General features: G+C 41.0%; 2 protein-coding genes across 2 annotated transcripts; both read left to right on the top strand.

Annotated features, from left to right (window-relative positions):
* Positions 1–6,524: 6,524 nt before the first annotated feature.
* Positions 6,525–8,421, top strand: LOC130096208 (zona pellucida sperm-binding protein 3-like). The gene is made up of 8 exons (XM_056262891.1): positions 6,525–7,092; positions 7,184–7,302; positions 7,382–7,485; positions 7,561–7,738; positions 7,806–7,923; positions 7,997–8,079; positions 8,158–8,249; positions 8,336–8,421. The coding sequence occupies exons 1-8, from the start codon at positions 6,553–6,555 to the stop codon at positions 8,419–8,421; spliced, it is 1,320 nt and encodes a 439-aa protein (XP_056118866.1). The 5' UTR covers positions 6,525–6,552.
* A 3,763-nt stretch (positions 8,422–12,184) lies between these two features.
* On the top strand, positions 12,185–14,106 carry LOC130096188 (zona pellucida sperm-binding protein 3-like). The gene is made up of 8 exons (XM_056262868.1): positions 12,185–12,765; positions 12,857–12,975; positions 13,054–13,157; positions 13,235–13,412; positions 13,480–13,597; positions 13,673–13,755; positions 13,834–13,925; positions 14,013–14,106. Exons 1-8 carry the CDS (start codon positions 12,223–12,225, stop codon positions 14,096–14,098), a joined length of 1,323 nt encoding a protein of 440 aa, XP_056118843.1. The 5' UTR covers positions 12,185–12,222; the 3' UTR covers positions 14,099–14,106.
* Positions 14,107–22,457: the final 8,351 nt, after the last annotated feature.

Raw genomic sequence — 22,457 nt, forward strand, 5'->3', positions numbered from 1 at the left:
AAGATGGAGCTTTCCTTAAGCCTGTCTCCACGAGAGAGTGTATTAGAGTTGCAGGGACTGAGGGCGAGAGTGAAGCTAATGAAAAGCATGGAGAGATGGCTTTTTGTCACAGGTCTGTAATTGCAGTCTCAGAGAGGGCAATGTTAAAAAAAACATAAGCAAGCCTCTCTTGGAGTAGACCGTGGAGGCAGTGGCGGCTCCAGACAATTTTGATTGGGGGGCCAATGGGGGGTCCTGGTCATTTCAAGGGGGGTCTCATGAAAACCAACAAAAAATACAGTGGACACGGCTAATAACTGCATATTGCTGCTACTTAACAACAAAAACAACACAGCATATCAACTACTTTGTTTTTAATCAATCAATTGCAGTTTGCAAACAATATGCTACTTAACAAATGGTAAATGGTAAATGGACTGCATTTATATAGCGCTTTCACAGACCCAATGGCCACCAAAGCGCTTTACATATTGCCTCACATTCACCCATTCACACACCGACGGTTTTTTGTTTTTAATTAATTAATCAATTGCAGTTTGCAAACAATATGCTCGAACTTTAATTGCCATAGCCACACCCATGACAGAAAACATATTTACAAAATAGTATCCTCCTCATCCTCCAATTCCTCGGTGTGGTGTCCTCTGTTTCCAGTCTTTACTAAGAAATCCTATGAAAAATTATTTACAAAATCTTCTGCAGGACAGTTCAATTCTTTACAATAATATAATATATTATGAAAGAAAATTAAGCTGTTACACTGAGATGGTTTAGGAAAACCATAAAGTGTTTTTGTACAGTCAATTAATTGTACAGGCAGCATTAAACCATCAAAGTTAAATGATTGTTTATAGCTTATGAATTTCCTAGCCTATATTTTTCTTTAGCAGGGGGTTTCAAACTTTTTAATGGCAATGAGCCCTAAACAATACCCTTGTGAGATTCTTTATTTAGGCTTATAATATAATAAAATATATGCCCAATATAATATAATATAAAAAAATGAATTGAAGTATTTGAAGTGATATAGTTTAAATGCTTCAATTTGTTTTCATATTATATTATTATAATATGAAAACAAACTGAAGCATTTACTGTAAATAGCTAGATCTAATAGCTAAATATTTTCAAGAAAAGTCAATATGTGAACTCTTTTATAGTAGCCTAATCTAACCATGCCTGAAACTATTTAAATCTATGTAAACTAATGATGTATTTTGAGTTTGCACGCGGGTGGGTGTGTGTAATTGTTACCGTTCTGTGTCCATCATCCGTTATTTCCACCACTTTAATCAAACCACTCTTCTTTAAAACATGATATTGTGATTTTATTTCACATGTCTTTGCGTTTCTCGTCGCCTCTCGTATTGAGATAGGCTATTTGGTCCGCACACACGACTCACTGCCAATCACACGCGCTCACATAATTCTCTTTCTTTTAAACCTGTTAACTGCACTCACCAGTTTGAGCACTGCAATTATTTCTCACATACAATCAAATGGATTTCCCCACACATTTCGCGTCAGTCCTCTGCGTGGCATATTATTCTTTTCTGCGCGGCCGCGGCATCAGAAGTGCACGACCGCGCACGCGCGCAGCTTAGAGGGAACGTGATTCTTATGTTTATATATTTTGTACGTCGAATAAATTATTAATTATTATTGTTCTGCGTAGTTTGAAGATAAACATTTTTAAATATTTATCCCGGATATATATTTTTTTAATCAGGAAGGGGGTGGGGGGTCAAATGGGGGGTCAAAGCATTTTTTGGGAGGGTCTTGAGACCCCCCAAGACCCCCCCTGGCGCCGCCTCTGCGTGGAGGTTGGAGTCCATGGATTTTTATTAAGTGCGATATGGCTTTTCAGAAATTAAGGTGTTTGTTAAAGGACAGTCTGTGCAAAAATGTTTAGTTCAACAAATACCTTGGTTTCTCTCCTTTCTTGCCATGGTCTCCTATTCTCTGTCTAGGGTTCACTTGGGAGAAAATGTGTATTAGTTACATTTTCTCTCCCCTCTGTCACACAATCATCAGATCTCTGTGAGAGGGCAGCGCCATTTGATCTGCTGTGTGATTCACCAGGATTCTTTCTGATGTTCTCTCTTCCTGCCCATCACATTCTTGTTCAGCTCCTAATTGATTTGGTCATCTAATCTCTGTTGAACTGAGTGTAGAAAGAAAGTCATGATTAAAGAGTTCCCCTGTGGGAGTTGCATTGGCTCAGGGGTCAGGGGCTGGTTTGCAGGAGCAAAATCAGTTGTTGACTTGCTGCATTCAGCTTCATCTCACTTGGCCTGTGTTTGGAAAGACCAATAACCAGCACAGCTGCCCACTGACCTCCTCTGGGACAGAGTGAGTACCTGAAAAAAAAAACATGTGAAAATAGAAAAGAAAGCAGATTATGTTTCCCTGCAGCTACAGCTGCATAGTAGTGATGATATATACTGTACAGATTTGCCACTAACCTCAGCAAAAAATAGTACTTGTCCTGCCCCAAAATAATGTCACTGGTTGAGCCGGTGTTGCTGTATCAGGCTTGATGAGACCACATGAGACCCCATTAGACCTTATCAGGCTAGGCTAAACCTCATCAAACCCTTTTAGACCACTTCAGGCATCATTAGAACTGACCAGACTCCATTAGATCAGAGCTTATCCCATTAGACCTCATCAGACACACATTAAACCTAGTTAAGGCCTAGTTAGATGTGCTGTTCTGGTTCAATACTAGTATTTTGACCAGTTACTAGGAGTTCCTAGTGATTCTTCTAACTTTTGACTGGTTATTAGGCAATTTTAGTATGTTTTTGTTGGCTGCTTTGTGTCATTCAATCAAAAACATGTTTTTGTTCTTCTGTGAAGTCCACTTATAATGTTAGTCAATGGTTCTTGCATCAAAAGACTGTTGTGGTACCTTTAAAAAGTTTAAAAGAGTAATAATGCTGCCCCAGTCAACAATTTGTTCTCACAGTGATCTCACCATGAGCTCCCAGGATACTCATACTATGGTCACAATGTAAGACCACTGTGATATCACTGTGTTAAACTCATACTCAAATACTAATTTCTTTAATACTGGTCAGTTATATCACAAACATCATGTATAAGTTCATATTTTATTTCAATCAACAAAGTATTCAGTCTACTATTTTGTATTCTTTTCAGCCTGATGTTATTGAGGCAATTAGACTTTGTGTCATTTGACACAAATATTCCTATTTGACAGATGCATTCAGATTCTGGTGTTGTTTTGGTGACTCCTTTTCACGTCTTAACCTCTATTTCTTTTTCCCCTTGAAAAGACTTGACACATCCTGAAACACAGAGAGCAATATGTCAATGCAATCAGTTTGATTACTGGTGTGATTACTGTTGCCAGGTGATTCCTCACCTGAAATGGCAAGATGACTGGTTCACATGTACCTTGTGCCAGTACTCTGCCAACACAGGGCCAGGCCACAGTGCATATTGGCATTATAATATCATATGAGCGTATGTGAATAGCAATTAAAGAGACCACTCACCATTTCTCCAGTGTAACAATACAATGCTGAGTCCAGAACACAACTGTACAGCACAAACAGTCCTAATGGTGCGTTCACACCGGAGGCAAATAGCACGTCAGGCGCGAGTGATTTCAATGTTAAGTCAATGCAAAGACGCGTTACGCACGTAAAAAATTCCTGCGGCGCGGTAGACGCGAATACGCCTCATTCGCGCGTCAAGTTTGTGCGAATTAAGCGTCTGGCGCGTTAAGCGCGTTACGCGCGAATTATTTAGTTAGTGCTATTTGTGCATTCACGCGTTTGACGCGAATTTGCGTCTGCCGCCCGAGTTGATAAATCTGAACGTTGCCGTCAATTCACGGCGCGTTAACCAATCAGGAGCCTAGCTGCTTGCAGTCACGTGGTGAAGTATCCGGATGCTTCAATAAATTATTTTGTAATATGACTAAATGCCTGTGTGGTTCTAATGCACACCAAAGCAAATATTTTATCACATAAAACTTGATTTCAATATATGAGACATTCATTTTGTATTGAATGTTATTTATTCCATATCTAGATTATATGAAACATTATTATAATGTAAAGACAACCAACATACTATAGTGCATAAGTTCGTGTCTGGACAGTGTTGTGTGATAGAGAAAAAATCACAGGACAGGTTAATCACTTTTGGAGGCTGGCTCCATTTATCATCAACACAAAAATAAATGATATATTAGGTGGGTGAGGGCGAGGGTGATCCTCGCTCTGATGCGGGACAACAGGTCATCAAACTGGGCGCGGGACAGGCGGAAGTACCGCTGAAAGCGGCCGTCATCCAGGCGCAGCTCCTGGAGCGAGCAAATGGTGAAACTCGCCAAACTGGGTTCGCCTCCGAAGGGTCTGGTGGACACAAATACGGCGACGATGATCTCTACGCCGCTGTTCTGCTCTTCAGAGCAAATACAGAGTGGTGACTCTCCCGATGAATGCTCGATCAAAATAAAAAAGATGGCCGCCAACGGGTTTCGAATCCGACGTGCGTGACGCGCCTAAATTTCGCTTCAAACTTTTGTTTTTTGACGCGCGAATTAACACAAAGTGGTCAAGCGTCAAACTAGACGCGGTAGACGCGAATTTGACGCACTATTCGCGTCCGGTGTGAACGCACAGTAAGAGATCCTGCAGTATCCACATTTTTCCAGTGTTGAGAAACAGGAAGTATAATGTCCTCCCGGTGACCAACATTTCAACTTCACCCTGCTCAACAATTTGAATTCACAATTCTCACATATTGCTCACACTGAGTATCACAGTATAAAAATGGTGTGATGTCACTGGGATCATGATCTCACTTGTTGACTGGGGCTAAATTATTTGTGAATAAAAATGGCTTAATGCTAGTTTTTATGTGCAAAGACAAATTAACATGTGACAAGAAGGGGGCATATCAAAGGTATTTACATCAGACGAAAAAGTATGTACTTTCCTATCGCTAGCAAATTAGTGCATATAGTTTGAATACTTTTATTTTTATTTAGCAAGAGCAATTTTCCACAATGAGGCTACGTGTTCCTTCCATTCGGAATTTTCTATATCCATGCGAAACATACTTCATACATTATTGAAAGGTTCAAGCAAAACTCACCATACAAAAAAAGATGACACAGTTTATGTGGACACTGCTGGACTTGAGCACTCAAACACACAACAATGTGACATCAAACCAGAATGAGATGTTCCTCCTCATCTCATTTCCAAACTTTTTTTATTTAAAATACATGTCCCACCACATTCAAAGTGAGTTTGGTCTTCTTGACATTATGAGGTTAAGCACAAAGAGAAAGCTATTCGGGCTTAGCTGTGGTCTAATATGGGAATGAGAGCATGAAAGACGTTTCTAATCTGCTAATGCAAAAATCACATTAACTTCCCATATTCATTTTCGCCACAGCAATGGGATATTAAAGGCAGCAACTCAGAGACCTTTAATAGCGAGCTGTGGATGTTTTTTCAAGCTGTTTCAAGTGTAGAGGTTGTAAGAGTGTTTTTTGTTTGGCAGTTGGCAGAGTCTGTAAGAACACAACAGCACAGGAGCTCATACGGCAGTGGATTATCATTGAGAGGCTTTACTGTGTGATGAGAAATAAACATTGTTGGAGTGTGTGTGTGTGTGAATATATATATATATATATATATATAGCCTATACACATACATACATATTTATACATACACATATACACAGTCAAACCAAAATTTATTCAAACACCTTTAACATTTCTCACATTATCACAGTTTATTCGTTATAGTTTAGAAAATGGTAATAAAATATGACAAGAACTCAGAGTTCTCAAATCAGTTGCTATTTCACTGGTTTTGGCCACCATTCTGTTAGACTGTATCACAAATTAATTAGGTTGAATAGCTGTCGGCTGTTAAATTTAAGTACACAATTAGATAATTCCAATTTAGGTCAACCAATTACCAAACAAAGCTTAATTTTGTTCGGTCTGTTGTGTAAAAAGGTCACATTAGCAATTAAAGAAAAAACACTTCAGCAAAACATGGTCAGTTCAAAGTGTCTGAATAATATTTACTCCCAAATTTTTATAAATTTTACTGGCAGTGAAATTTTTGGGTATAAATATGTCACAATTTTCTTGATTTTGCTATCCTCACTTACATAAATGAACTATAGTGTCCTGCACCCACTAGTACAAAAATATATATAAAAAATTATATCTGGTGTCTGAATAATTTTTGGTTTGACTGTCATACAGTGTAATTTGTAATAATCTTATAGGATTGCCAAAATTGCACCGTCTGTAGCAGGTATTAAATAAAAATAGAAAGAAATCACTGTAAGAAAAAAGTCTGCAAATAAAACTGACTACAGCCAGTCTTGTTGAATTTCATAGACATCTCCTTTGTGTCAGGAAAAGTAATGCAACAAGTCTGGAAAATCATTAAGCTTGTCAAAAGGGGGCGGAGCCACTGCAATTTCCTGCTCTAGAAAAAGCCACAGCAGGAGCACAACAAACATTCTCTTGTTCTCTGGGTTTAATGATAATGGAATTTGTCAGTGTTGGATTGTTGCTGCTTGTTGCAGTTGGCTCGTCTTTGGCACAGTGGTCAGGATTTCAACAAGGCCAGGGTCCATTAAGATTCCTACAACAACAGTCACCAGTTTTAGCTTCTCAGCAAGCTCTCCAAGAGTCACAGCTATCAACTTCTCTGAGACCAGCGACAAACCCTGGTGGGGCAAATCAATGGAAGCTTCAAGATCCTGGAAGTAGTCAGTCTAAACAGCTAATGGAGGCTCCTTTGGTACCTTTGACCTGGCATTTTCCTGTAGTGCCTGAAGAACCCCAACAGCCAGATGTGCCTTTTGAGCTGCGTGTACCTATAGCTACTGAGAGTATTGCAGCACAATGTGGGGAGAGATTTGTGCATGTGGAAGTTAAGAAGGACTTCTTTGGTACTGGTCAGCTGGTGAATCCTTCATTCCTCACTTTGGGAGGTTGTGCAGCTGTAGGGGAGGATCCAACAACCCAAGTCCTTATCTTTGAGTATGAGCTCCAGGCATGTGGCAGCTCTCTGATGGTGAGTGGCTACTTGTGAGTCTTGTTAACTATATAGTGATTGAGGGTAAAAGCTGGGTTACTGCCTAGACTGATTCTTGATCTGTTTTCAGATGACTGGTGATGAGCTGGTGTATAAATTCACCCTCTTCTACACACCTGAGGCTTTAGTAGGAACTCCCATTGTAAGAACTGATGCAGCAGCTGTTGGAATTGAGTGCCACTATTCAAGGTAGTAAAGGTGTTATTTTAAATATAAATGAAGCAGTTTCATTTCAGCTTAATGAACCATGTTTTATACCTCTGTTTAGGTTGCACAATGTTAGCAGTAATGTTCTGATGCCCAATTGGGTTCCTTATGCTGCTACAAAGGTTGCAGAGGAAGTTCTGGTGTTTTCCCTAAAGCTCATGACTGGTAAGTATTTATACTCTTTGTAAAAGTGACTCTTAAATGACACTGATTTTTGTTCTATTTCTGTGACCCTTGCAGATGACTGGATGTTTGAGAGGCCATCCAATCAGTTCTTCTTGGGACAATTCTTGAATTTTGAAGCTTCTGTGAAGCAGTTCAACCATGTTCCTCTGCGACTCTTTGTAGATGGTTGTGTTGCTACCGCAGTCCCTGATGTGAATGCTGCTCCAAGTTATTCCTTTATTGAGAACCATGGGTAAGTAAGGATTAGCAGCTTGAACTCTCATATATGACCAGAGCCTAAGTGTTTTCTTTTGCTTCAGGTGCCTGGTTGATGCAAAGCTTACGGGATCTTCTTCTGGTTTTATGCACAGAGTTCAGAATGACAAACTACACTTTCGCTTGGAGTCTTTCAGATTCCAGCAAGCGAATAGTGGTTTGGTATGTAATGGTGCTGTCTTTCTGCAAGAGATGAATGTTCGTCCCATATATAAGTTTAAAATCCTTTTTATAGGTATACGTCACATGTTCTTTGAGGGCAGTTATGGCTTCAACCCCCATAAGTGCAGAGAACAAGGCTTGCTCCTTTGCCAATGGGTATGTTCTAACAGAATAAGTGCTTACCAGATAAGATGTGATCAGACTGAGTAACCGTTTCTTTGCCCTTTTTTATAGATGGCTTTCTGCAGATGACAATGACCAGATGTGCATGTGCTGTGACTCCACATGTGGCTTCAGCAGGAAAGGGCGAGCACTACCTGTTTCAGGTAAAGCTGTGTACTAGGATCTTTATTTTGCTGTATACAGAGCAACCATTAATGCCTTAATTTTTATTTTTTGGTTTCTCTCTAAGGCCTCGTTTCAGAAGGGAAAGCAACAGTTGGGCCCATTGTAGTCACTGAACCTCAATTGCAAGTGTCTAATAAAGACCTGGAATGAACTGTGGCATGTCTTGTGTCTTTTCTAGAGGATGGTGTTGGTTTCTTTACATGCTTATGACTGATCTTGTACCTGCACTGGTATATAGCGACGTGAATATTTCGGCCTGAAGTTCAATTAACTGACACTGGAATTGTTCCGTTTGCTTCCATGATTTCTCACTTGCATGACCAAGAAGACATTTAAACAGTTCACTTTTGATTCCGTTAAACTGGTGTTGCAAAATTTTTCAAATGAAAGTTGAATAAGCTATACAGTTGAGGTTGCACATCCTTTCACAAGTGACACTGTACTTTGTTTACACAACTTCATTCTTCCTACTGTTTTGGAAAAAAGTATCTATTTTGCATTGAGAACTCTGCTTATGTTTTTGCATAGTCTAAATGGATGAATTTTTTTATTTTTATTTACCAATTTATAACTTGTTAGACTTATGCTGGCTGTGTCCAATAATTTAGTCCACTTAACCTTGCACCTTTCTTACAATGGACTGCAAACTTGCATTCATATCTGATGGATTGAACCAAGATTCTGCCCCACTTTTTTATTTTTTTTAATCGGATGTAGTTACTATACAATATGCAAGAAAAGACTTGTCACTGATTACATCAAGTGTATTCTCTTTGTCTGACTATTGAATATGAATGATGTAGTTTTTTTCATGAATTCAAACACAACCTTATGTGATAAGTTTAAGTAAATGTGCTGAATCACTCTGTCATGCTGTTTTTTTCTTTCTTTTTAGCATTTGTGTTTGTATTGCAGAACCAAAGTATAGACAGTCCTCCTCCACACTGCAAGATTAGTACTTTGAATATCCCCTGGAACTGGTGGAGCATCCTGGAATATGGGATATTTTCACTTCTCAACCTCTATTTCTTTTTCCCCTTGAAGAGACTTGAGACACGCTGAAATGCAGACCAAAATAACTAAACAAAAAATAAACTTATACAGCCATGTTATCTTTGCAAACACAGACTGTTATTTAGTTTAATCAGTCTTTCTTTTTTATATATATATAATTAGCATCAAATGATATAGTTCTTATTCACAGTGAATACACATTATTAAACAAAAAGATTGACAAATGATTGCACAACCACCAAATAGGTGTCAATGTGCACCAAGTATGTAAACCAGCATTTAACTAAAGTAGTATCCCGCACTTAGCGTCGCTCTGTTGAGAATGTCTGGGGCCTGTACCATGATGGTAGTTGAACAAACTCGGGGTTACAGGATTAGTTTTGAGTTGACAAAACCAAACCAATCCAACCAGGCTTTGTTGGTACTATGATGCTGATCATCAACTCTGTCAACTCAGGCTTGGATCCTGAGTTTAGATGTGATATCAGTAGCGAGCAGCCAATCACATGCTGAGAGAGTGAAAACGGCGATTTATTTTTCACGAGGGAAGCAGCGCAATTCATTTCTCTCTTCTGCAGAATATTACGAGATTAATTTTTTTTAAGAATTTAATCAAATTTACACAGTAAGCAGGAAATAGGTGTCTATGACAGAGGACAACTAAAATAAAAAGTCTTGCTATATCAGTGCAAGTAAAAGTTGGGAAGTTAGTTTATACAGTTGATAAAGGTATAGAGAGAATTGAACATTTAAGCTTACATGTAGTCATTTTATTAGCCTGGATGCCAGCCCGAACCCCGCCCACAACATTTTTTGGTCAGGAAGTTCGGTCTGGACTCGATCCATTGAGGAGTAATTATGATTGGTTCAGAATTAGTCGGGCCAATCAAATTGCCAGGGCAGGCTTTATACGATGATGGACAGACGATCTGCAGTTACGCAATCATCACGTTATCAAAGAGCGCTTGGGTTGAACTGGTTTCCCGCAAAGGTGACTGCAGCTGGAGAACTGAGATGTATAGATTCCGCTATCGCGTCTGTTGTAAAAGAAATCGACACCGCATTCATTTTAAAAGATGAACAGAGAACTGCAATCAAGGCATTTGTCGATCGGAAAGATGTGTTTGCCGTCCTTCCTACGGGATTCGGCAAAAGTTTATTTTATCAGCTGGCTCCGATGGTCGCTAAGAAGATGGGACGCAATGAAAACCCTGTGGTCGTTGTGGTTTCTACTTTGGTCGCACTCATGGAGGACCAAGTAAAAGAAGCAACACTCATTATTTTACTACTTATTCCAGCGTGTGTGTAGTTGAGTTCTGTTGACAACTTGCGTAGCTCGTAAAAAAAACACTTACTGCATTGCTCTGATTGGTTGTATGTCTATCCAATTGAGTGCAGAGTTTTTTTTTTTCCTGGTTCGGTTAAGACACGCCTCATAATCAAAGCCCTATGGAGCAGTATCAGACTCACATTCTGACTAGAATATGAGTATGACGAAGTCAGGCTATCATTTTATAGCTTTATCTATTGATTCTAAAGTGTATTCATATTTCCTTTATATATTTATTCATTTAAACTGTGCGTAATAATAATTGATAAACTAAAATTATACATATGTGATCGATTAAGGGTATAATAATTACATAATATCTATATCATACAAAATTATTATTCTCAATAAGCATCAGGCTACTAAAATGGAACATAACCTGCCCTGGACCAGGTTAGCTGTGGAGCGTAAGTTACTATGGCGATGAACACTGCTAAAAGCCAAACCATTTTCATGGTGCCTAAAACCCAGGGTTGGCACAAACTAAACTGAAACATACCTGGCTAGCCACCTAAGCCGGCTTCATGATATTATGTAATTATTATACCCTTAATCGATCACATATGTATAAATTTAGTTTATCAATTATTATTACGCACAGTTTAAATGAATAAATATATAAAGGAAATATGAATCAAATCATCCAAGTGGATGCTGCACACTGGTGCTGGTTGAGGAGAGAACCCCTGATATGATTGTAAAGCGCTTTGGGTGTACAGTAGTGCATATGAAAGCGCTATATAAATGCCTCATTCATTCCTTCATTCATTCATTCATGATAAAGGCCCCAGGAGTGTTAACCATGAACATACTCTGAGTTGGATGAACTTCCTCCTGGACGCATTTTTGGAACCAGCATACTTCGAGTAAGCAAGGTTTGGGTTAATCAACCGAGAGTTCAGGGTATATGTGAGTGTAATGCCCCGTTTACACGAAGGGAAGACACAGATATTTCCCTGCGGTTTGGCCTCTCATTTGCACGAAAACACCCTTTTTATCACAGAAAACGATTATTACTAAAAACTCTGGCCAAGGTGGAGATTTCTGATAACGCCGGTTATGTGTTGCCGTGTCAACTGGGAGAAACGAGGTTTCTGCGCCTGAAAATACTTAAAGTCATGTGAGCGCCCTATGTTTACAGTTTGTTTGGCTTACACGTGTTATTCGTTGTTGTCGATTCTGAGGATTCTGATTGGCTTGCATGGCTTTATCCTTCTCCCTACACTGGCGGTCTGGCGCCCATAGGTTTGGCATAGTTATGATGGCGCTCAACGGCGTATTTATGCGGGTGGATGTAAATAACAACTTTTTTTTTTTTTAACTATGCTGTGTGCACAATGTTATTATTGAAAACGGAGGGGGGGAAATATTTGTTTCTCTAAATACCCGGCTATGTGTAAATGTGTGGTCTAAGTTAACCTTGCTTTCTGGAATACACCCCTGGGTCTAGGTTGTACTCTTGTTGGTGTGTACAATGCTTTTAATGAAACAAGTCTGGAAAATCATTAAGCTTGTCAAAAGGGGTGGAGTCTCTTTCATTTCCTGCTCTTGAAAAAGGGACAGCAGAAGACTTACAGGTATTCTGGAGGTTTCAGAGTCTTTCAGCAATGGGGCTGGTGGTTTTCAGTTGTGTTGGATTATTGCTGCTTGTTGCAGTTGGCTCGTCTTTGGCACAGTGGTCAGGATTTCAACAAGGCCAGGGTCCATTAAGATTCCTACAACAACAGTCACCAGTTTTAGCTTCTCAGCAAGCTCTCCAAGAGTCACAGCTATCAACTTCTCTGAGACCAGCGACGAACCCTGGTGGGACAAACCAATGGAAGCTTCAAGATCCTGGAAGTAGTCAGTCTAAACAGTTAATGGAGGCTCCTTTGGTACCTTTGACCTGGCATTTTCCTGTAGTGCCTGAAGAACCCCAACAGCCAGATGTGCCTTTTGAGCTGCGTGTACCTATAGCTACTGAGAGTATTGCAGCACAATGTGGGGAGAGATTTGTGCATGTGGAAGTTAAGAAGGACTTCTTTGGAACTGGTCAGCTGGTGAATCCTTCATTCCTCACTTTGGGAGGTTGTGCAGCTGTAGGGGAGGATCCAACAACCCAAGTCCTTATCTTTGAGTATGAGCTCCAGGCATGCGGCAGCTCTCTGATGGTGAGTGGCTGCTTGTGAGTCTTGTTAACTATATAGTAATTGAGGGTAAAAGCTGGGTTACTGCCTAGACTGATTCTTGATCTGTTTTCAGATGACTGGTGATGAGCTGGTGTACAAATTCACCCTCTTCTACACACCTGAGGCTTTAGTAGGAACTCCCATTGTAAGAACTGATGCAGCAGCTGTTGGAATTGAGTGCCACTATTCAAGGTAGTAAAGGTATATTTTAAATATAAATGAAGCAGTTTCAATTCAGCTTAATGAACCATGTTTTATTCCTCTGTTTAGGTTGCACAATGTTAGCAGTAATGTTCTGATGCCCAATTGGGTTCCTTTTGCTGCTACAAAGGTTGCAGAGGAAGTTCTGGTGTTTTCCCTAAAGCTCATGACTGGTAAGTTGTTATACACTCTTTGTAAAAGTGACTCTTAAATGACACTGATTTTCGTTCTATTTCTGTGACCCTTGCAGATGACTGGATGTTTGAGAGGCCATCCAATCAGTTCTTCTTGGGACAATTCTTGAATTTTGAAGCTTCTGTGAAGCAGTTCAACCATGTTCCTCTGCGACTCTTTGTAGATGGTTGTGTTGCTACCGCAGTCCCTGATGTGAATGCTGCTCCAAGTTATTCCTTTATTGAGAACCATGGGTAAGTAAGGATTAGCAGCTTGAACTCTCATATGTGACCAGAGCCTAAGTGTTTTCTTTTGCTTCAGGTGCCTGGTTGATGCAAAGCTTACGGGATCTTCTTCTGGTTTTATGCACAGAGTTCAGAATGACAAACTACACTTTCGCTTGGAGTCTTTCAGATTCCAGCAAGCGAATAGTGGTTTGGTATGTAATGGTGCTGTCTTTCTGTAAGAGATGAATGTTCAGCCCATGTATACAAGTTTAAAATCCTTTTTATAGGTATACGTCACATGTTCTTTGAGGGCAGTTATGGCTTCAACCCCCATAAGTGCAGAGAACAAGGCTTGCTCCTTTGCCAATGGGTATGTCCTAACAGAATAAGTGCTTACCAGATAAGATGTGATCAGAATTGATAACCGTTTCTTTGCCTTTTCTTATAGATGGCTTTCTGCAGATGACAATGACCAGATGTGCATGTGCTGTGACTCCACATGTGGCTTTAGCAGGAAAGGGCGAGCACTACCTGATTCAGGTAAAGCTGTGTACTATGATCTGTATAGAGAGCAACCATGAATGCCTTGTAACTTTATCTTTTTCTTTTTTTTTTTCTCTCCCTAAGGGATTGTTTCAGAAGGGAAAGCAACAGTTGGCCCCATTGTAGTCACTGAACCTCAATTGCAAGTGTCTAATAAAGACCTGGAATGAACACTGTGGCATGTCTTGTGTCTTTTCTAGAGAATAGTGTTGGTTTCTTTACATGCTTATGGCCCATTGACTGATCGTGGTTTCTATCAAGGTTCACAAGAAAAGGTCAATGGGCCAGTTCTCCACTGGCCATGTTTTGAAACCCTTGACTGCTTTGTGTAGTTGCACACATCCTTGCACCATAAACCATCCTATCACAATTGGCACACTACTTTATTTACACAACTTAATTCAAAAGTATCATGTCCTTCATGTGGAGAAATTTTCTTGTGTTTTATGAAAGCATATTTTTGTTATTGTGAATGTCTCCATGCTTTTTTTTTTTGACCAATTTAATTATTTATAAACTTTATAACTCTATCTGCTAGTGAAACATGATTTTCTCTGGTGACTTATGCTTGTACCTTTCTTACAATGGACTGCTAACTTTGATTCATATCTGAAGAATGAAAATTGATGGATTGAGACAAGATTCTGGCCTTTTTTTTCAGTTGATTTCATATGGGTGTACCTAACAATATGCAAGAAAACCACTTTCATTAGATCAACATTTTCTTTGTCAGACCATGCAAAAAGAGTGAAGTAGTTTGTTCCTGCATTCAAGCACAACTTCCTGTGATAGTGTTATTTTTTTTTTAGTAAATGTGATGAAACTGTCTTTCTCATGCACTTCTGTTCTTAGTTCCATGTTTTTAGTTCTTAGCATTTTTTTTTTGGAGCCAAATTATAGAAAATCCTCCTCCACACCGCAAGATTATCAGCACTTTAAATACCCTCTAGATATAGTAGAGCATCCTGGAATATGGGATGTTCATTTCAACATAGTATTGGGGGTTTGGGACACAAATTAAGGCAAAGATTCTCAGTGTGTACTATTCACAATGTGTTTTGTTCAGTAAATTACTGGCTGCCAAATCCATGAAACCAGCAACATTCAAGAGGTCACTTTTTTTGCATATTACTGGAACATTGCATTTCAATGTAATATTCATCAAAGTCAAGTCACCTTTATTTATATAGTGCTTTATACAATACCAATTGTTTCTAAGGAGCTTTACAGTGATAACAGGAAAATAATGCATTTCAGATGAAGTTGATTCTGTTCCATTGTAAGAAATCTATGGATAATCAATTATTAAATTAGTTCATTTAATTTATAAAGTAGTTATGCAATAAATTATGTCATTATCCAGCTCAATTCTCTTCTCATATGACAGTGTCAGTACAGTCATAATAATAATATTTTTGAATATTAAGTGTCCCCAACTAAGCAAGCCAGAGGCGGCAGTGGCAATGAACCCAAGCTCCATCAGGTGACAGAATGGAGGAAAAAACCTTGGGAGAAACCAGGCTCAGTCGGGGGCCAGTTCTCCTCTGGCCAATGAATAAACACAATGCCATTATGAAAAATATTATTTGAAAAATAAACAATCGTTGTACTGTGTTGGGTCACTGCTTGATGTCCAATGGACAATTTACAAAATAAGTGAGCCACCTGGGGCCTGTACCATGAAGGTAGCTGAACAAACTCGGAGTTACAGGATTAGTTTTGAGTTGACAAAACCAAACCGATGCTATCAGGCTTTATTGGTACCATGTACCAGCTCATCAACTTTCTCTGTCAACTCAGGCTTTGATCTTAAGCTATGATTACTCCACGAGCGCATGCACATACCAAAGTGCATGCACCGAAGCACCGAACAACCAATCGCGTTCGATATGGATAGAGTGAGAGCGATATATTTTTTCCGCGGAGGAGCAAGAGATAATCACTCAGAATTACGATGAATTTAAATATGTATTACAAGCTCGAAACAATACGGTCTCTGCTGCCAAAGCAAGAGAAGACTGTTGGAAAAAGATTGCTGATTGCGTTAATGTGTAAGCTAAATAAATACGTTCTATATTCATGTAAAATGATGTATATAGGCTATGAATGTATGTGTGTGTGAAATATAGCCTATATTTTTATAATATATAAAAAAATGTGCATATACTAAAGAAGATTAATATTCATTGATTTTTAGATGCAACTCCAAACGTTCTTGGCAGCTGATAAAGACAAAATATAAAAATAAAGTAGCCTAGTAAGTATTTACACACAACCTTTTATTATTTTATTATTAACACTTGTTTGAGGCAAACCGAAAAAAGAGTGAAATTCAGAAAACCAGTGGAGGGCCACTCCTCCAGAATACACTGAGTTGGCTCTGATAGGAATAAGGGACGGCCGATATTGGATGGGATTACAGGTGCTGTACAATCTGACCCTGGTGCTGGCTCCTCTAAGCAAGTAACACTGGGTACGTGTGTGATACATTACTATTTTAAGTTTTATATATGGCTGACTGTATGTTCTGCAGTCGAGGGAAATGCAGTGTCCCTGTTGAAGACAGCACACACACAAGTCTCCCACACAGAGGTCAGTATGCAGCAGACAGAACACCAGAAACATATAGGCCTACTTTTATTTATCAGGGAGGAGGAAATGATGAATACACTCTGTCTGTGTTCTGGGACAGTTGCTGAGGAGAATGCAGGGCCGGCCCGTGGCATAGGCAGTATAGGCAAATGCTAAGGGCGCAAGCGCCTTAAACCCTAGGGGGGCGCCAGAGCCGCGTAAGGAACTTTCCGCTTTTATTGTACTTCATTAACACTGCAACGAGTGGAGCAATTACATAAGCCTGCCAGTGGCGCAAAAAGTGGGTATACCGGTATGTGTAGCGGAGTAAACGGCCTCATAAGATTTCATCATAGAATTTTGACAGGGGACCCCCCTCCAATAATATCGCGAGCGGGCGCGGGCGCCGTGAGCGCTGAGCGAACAGGCACGAGTAGTGAGTTGTCGTCGAAAAAGATAAATAAAGCAAAAAAGCGGCCGGGGGCTAAAATAGAAATAGCCCATTCGTTTTGTTTTGCTTAATCGGCGGCGCTGGGTTAGTGCTGGTGTAATGGATTGGTAAAAAAAGAAGCTTTTTTTCTGACACCGCATGAAACGCGTAGATCAGCGGCCCATTGGTTGTTTTCTTGATTGACACTGGGCTGGCCCAATCACATCTTTAATGTGAAGTACAGAAAAATACTCTTTCTATTAGTATAGAAATTAGTACAAAACTTATGAAAGTTTCCTTTATTTTTCAGTGCATTGTTTTACAATGAGTATTATCATGGGATTAATATTATAACTATTATTATGTAATGTAGACAGACACTAACTAAAAGAGGTTTGAATTTTTCTTTGTTTAATTTTAACACTGAATATGGGTTGGAGCTTTTAATTTTGAACTCTCAAAGTGCACCAGATTGATGAATTTAACATTAAAATGCACAAAATTTTCTTACGGGGGATCATGCCCCCGTACCCCCCTAGCCTTGTAGCAGCCTAATGGATTAGTAATAATAGTAGTGGTGGTAGTAATTGTAATTTATCTACTACAAGTTACATGGTCAGATAATATGTATTTAAACAATGCAACTATGTAGGATGATTGAAATATCCTTGAACGTTCTTTTTTAGCATTTGTATAAACAATTTATTACAGTTCAAGTCATAATTTGCTTGTTGAAGTTTTGGAGTGACTATAAGAGCATTTTTGTTTAGTTAAATAAATACTCATTATTTTTAAAGGAGGGGGGCAAAAATCAATCTCGCCTAGGGCAACCAAAGGGCTAGAGCCGGCCCTGGGAGAATGCACTGGGCTTTTTATTAAGGCAAACATTTGAATGTGTGGCATAAAACAGGGACTGGCCCAAGTTACAGATCTCTTTTATTGTAGGATTTTTCACAACTTGTCCCAGAAACTGAAGCCTCTACCTCAACAGGCTTCAAAAGAAATGTGAAAAAGGTAAGGATTTAAAACCCTTGACATATATTACAGGTGTTTGTCAAGGAACTTTTTGTGAGTTGATTAGCCTCCCAAAAACTTGTAATGATCATGTTTGTGGTGGAATTATGTTTCAGGTGGAAACAGACTCAGTCAGGGCCCTTTACAAAAGGAGCCTATGGAGCTAGATTGCACACTAAAGGAGCCTATGGAGCTAGACTGCACACTAAAGGAGCCTATAGAGCTAGACTGCACACTAAAGGAGCCTATAGAGCTAGACTGCACACTAAAGGAGCCTATGGAGCTAGACTGCACACTAAAGGAGCCTATAGAGCTAGACTGCACACTAAAGGAGCCTATAGAGCTAGACTGCACACTAAAGGAGCCTATAGAGCTAGACTGCACACTAAAGGAGCCTATAGAGCTAGACTGCACACTAAAGGAGCCTATAGAGCTAGACTGCACACTAAAGGAGCCTATAGAGCTAGACTGCACACTAAAGGAGCCTATAGAGCTAGACTGCACACTAAAAGAGCCTATGGAGCTAGACTGCACACTAAAGGAGCCTATGGAGCTAGACTGCACACTAAAGGAGCCTATAGAGCTAGTCTGCACACTAAAGGAGCCTATGGAGCTAGACTGCACACTAAAGGAGCCTATGGAGCTAGACTGCACACTAAAGGAGCCTATGGAGCTAGACTGCACACTAAAGGAGCCTATAGAGCTAGACTGCACACTAAAGGAGCCTATAGAGCTAGACTGCACACTAAAGGAGCCTATAGAGCTAGACTGCACACTAAAGGAGCCTATGGAGCTAGACTGCACACTAAAGGAGCCTAATAGAGCTAGACTGCACACTAAAGGAGCCTGACTGTGAGCTGAGGAGGCTCCACATTTAAAAAAATAAATGCAACAGCTGGATTAAACTGATCTCAGTATGTGAACTTATTTAACCAAGTAACACTTTAGCATGAATATTTATTAATGCAACTTTCTATTGCCCTCGAAGCGCTGACACAACATACTCACGGAAAGTAGATTGTTATCTGTTAATTTTACTATTAATTTAAAGATTCATCTCACAGAAAATAATAATTTCACATGTTCACATAATCTCTACCTGAACATTAAGGCTGTGAAAGGACTTTCTATTAACATAATCTGCCTCATGTTCTCCTAGAGAAGTGGAGATTGCAACATGTGTGCAGGCTATTGCTCCAATGACTCTATAAGGAATCCTATCATAAGATTAACCGAATAAAATAAAAAAAAGATTTAAAATAATGCTTAACATGTACTGTATTATATAGTACATTTGTGAAATTTGCTTTTTGAAAGAAAAAAAAAAACGTGATGTCACCCTATCAATATATCTTACCGGCAATTTTATAAAAACCCTCTCTTATGGACATGGTCAATAAATGTCTGGGGAACACTATTAAACTATTAATGTACTCCTGCAGAGCGAGGACCACCTTGCGAATGGTTTGACAAACCGTGTTTTCCCCTAGATTCTGTGCATCACCGATCATGCAAGTATGTAGGCTACCACTTGCAAAAAAACCCGCAACGCAATACCATTTGTGGTACAGTAAATGCATGAATTCGACGTGTTAAATTATTTATGTGCGGCTCAAGAAGTTCGCAAAGATAAGATTGTCAGGGTTGATACAAAAGGATCCAAAAGCAAAGGAAGTTCAATGCAAAGTCCTTAATGTCCAACAAAAACAGCTTTAAGAATATCAGCTCAGAACTAGAACAGAAAAAGGTGCTCTCCAGAAAGACAGCTCTCTCAGTGGATACTTTGTCGGGAGAGATTATGAAGAACAGAAAATACTCTCAGAGTAAATGGTCCTTGAGCTGGCAGCAGAGCAGAGAGAACAACGGATGAATCTCACCGAAGCAGGTCACAGGAGACAGGAGACAACAAGGCGAATACTGCTACACAAGACAAGACATAGGTAAGACTCCTTTAAACTGACAAAATGAGAGAACGTACTCACACAATAATCCGACACAGAACAGAGAGAACAAACACTAGAAGTAGACTGAGTAATTAGACAAGACAAGACACAGGTGTGAGCGGACAGCAGCGAGAGCGCTGATACTGATGATCAACAGGTGAAGGCAGAGCGCAAACATGACAGTATGTGTGTGCGCTGGAGAGTGAGAGAAATGGGTGTGTAAATGAGTGTGTGTGGTGGTATGAGAGTGAGAAAGAGCAGATAAGTAACCCAGATCCTGACAGTACCCCTCCCTCAACGAGCGCCACCAGGCGCTCCCAAGGAAGAGGTCTGGCGAGACCGATAGAAATCCTCGATGAGCGAGCGGTCCAGGACGTCCCGGGCCGGAATCCACTGCCTCTCCTCAGGCCCATAGCCCTCCCAGTCCACCAGGAACTGGTGGCCACGCCCCCGAGGACGAACGTCAAGCAGCTTGCGAACTCTGTAAATGGGATCCACCTCGTCGAGAGGCGGAGGAGGAAGGGCGGGACGGGCGGGAGCTCGAATAACAGGCTTGATACAGGACACATGAAAAACAGGGTGCACCCGACGTAACTGACGAGACAATCTGAGCTTGACAGCCGCCGGACTTAGGACCTTCAAAATAGCAAAAGGACCAACAAAACGGGGCATAAGTTTCTTAGAGCCCTCGTGAACAGGAAGATTCTGGGTGGAAAGCCAAACCTTCTGCCCACAAACGTAACGAGGGGCCCTAACCCGACGACGATTAGCAGCTTTACGAGTGCGCGCCCTAGTACGACATAACGCAGATCTCACTCTCCTCCAAGTACGCTTGCACCGAAGAATAAAAGCCTGAACGGATGGCCCGGAAGTCTCAGACTCTTGAGAAGCAAAAAGTGGGGGTTGGTAACCGAGACAACTTTCAAACGGGGATAACCCAGTAGCGGACGAAGGGAGCGAATTATAGGCATATTCGGCCCAGGCAAGCTGATCGCACCAGGATGCAGGGGTCTGTGAAGTCAAGCTGCGCAACATACGGCCGAGAATCTGATTAGTCCGTTCGGCTTGTCCATTGGTCTGAGGATGAAATCCTGACGACAGACTGGGGGACGCCCCAATCAGTCGGCAGAACTCCCTCCAGAACTGAGAGGCGAATTGGAGCCCTCTGTCAGACACAATGTCCGGAGGAAGACCATGAATCTTAAAAACGTGATCTACCATGATCTGGGCGGTCTCTCGGGCGGACGGAAGCTTAGGAAGAGGGATAAAACGAGCTGTCTTAGAGAAACGGTCGACTACAGTAAGAATCACTGTGTTACCGGCGGACAACAGAAAGACCGGTAACAAAATCCAAAGCAATGTGCGACCAGGGGCGTGACGGAATAGGGAGTGGTCTGAGGAGACCCGCAGGCGGGGTATTGCTAGACTTAGTCTGAGCACAGACAGGACAAGAAGCTACAAACTGACGTATGTCACGTTCTCTAGTGGGCCACCAAAATCTCCGACGAATAGTGGCCAAGGTACCCTTAACACCAGGATGGGCGACTAACTTAGAGGCGTGGCCCCACTGGAGGACGGATGAACGAACGGTGGGAGGAACAAATAACGTCCCTGTCGGGGCACGAGGAGGTCTGACAGCGAGTGAGAGAGCCCTCTTAACAGTCTGCTCAACTCCCCAGACGGCAGCTCCGACCACGCAGTGCTGGGGTAAGATAACCTCCTTGGTCGAAGCTGCTTCTGTGGAGCTGAACAGCCGCGAGAGGGCATCGGGCTTAACGTTCTTGGAACCTGGCCTAAAAGAGATCGAAAAATCAAAACGACCAAAAAATAATGCCCAGCGGGCCTGACGAGCGTTAAGTCTCTTGGCGGAGCGGATGCATTCGAGGTTACGGTGGTCAGTCCAAACGATAAATGGAATACTGGTCCCCTCTAACCAGTGCCGCCACTCCCCCAAGGCTAACCGAACCGCCAAAAGCTCCCGGTTACCAACATCATAATTACGCTCTGCCGGTGAAAGGCGATGGGAAAAGGCGCACGGGTGAACCTTGTCATCAAGAGAAGAACGCTGCGACAAAATAGCCCCAACCCCTACATCGGAAGCGTCGACCTCGACTATAAATTGTCTCTCAGGATCAGGGGTAACCAAAATGGGCGCGGAGGTGAACAACCTCTTGAGTCGATCGAACGCATCTTGTGCCATCTCTGACCAAACAAACTGAGACTTAGTCGAGGTGAGAGCAGAGAGAGGAGCGGCAACCTGACTGAAATTACGAATGAATCGTCTGTAAAAATTAGCAAAACCTAAAAATCGCTGGAGGGCAACACGAGAATTAGGAACGGGCCAATCGAGGACCGCCCGCACCTTCTCGGGATCCATGCTGATTCCCTCAGCAGAGACCACCGAACCAAGGAAGGTGACAGACTGAGAATGAAACACACTTCTCAGACTTAGCGAAGAGACGGTTCTCAAGAAGACGTTGCAAAACCCGACGAACCTGTTGAACGTGTACTTCGAGTGAGGGTGAGAAAATGAGGATGTCGTCCAGATAAACGAAAACAAAGACATTTAAC

The sequence above is a fragment of the Rhinichthys klamathensis genome, unplaced genomic scaffold (genome assembly GCF_029890125.1).
Source record: "Rhinichthys klamathensis goyatoka isolate OS25496 unplaced genomic scaffold, OSU_Roscu_1.1 h1tg000196l_1, whole genome shotgun sequence".
NCBI lineage: Eukaryota > Metazoa > Chordata > Actinopteri > Cypriniformes > Leuciscidae > Rhinichthys > Rhinichthys klamathensis.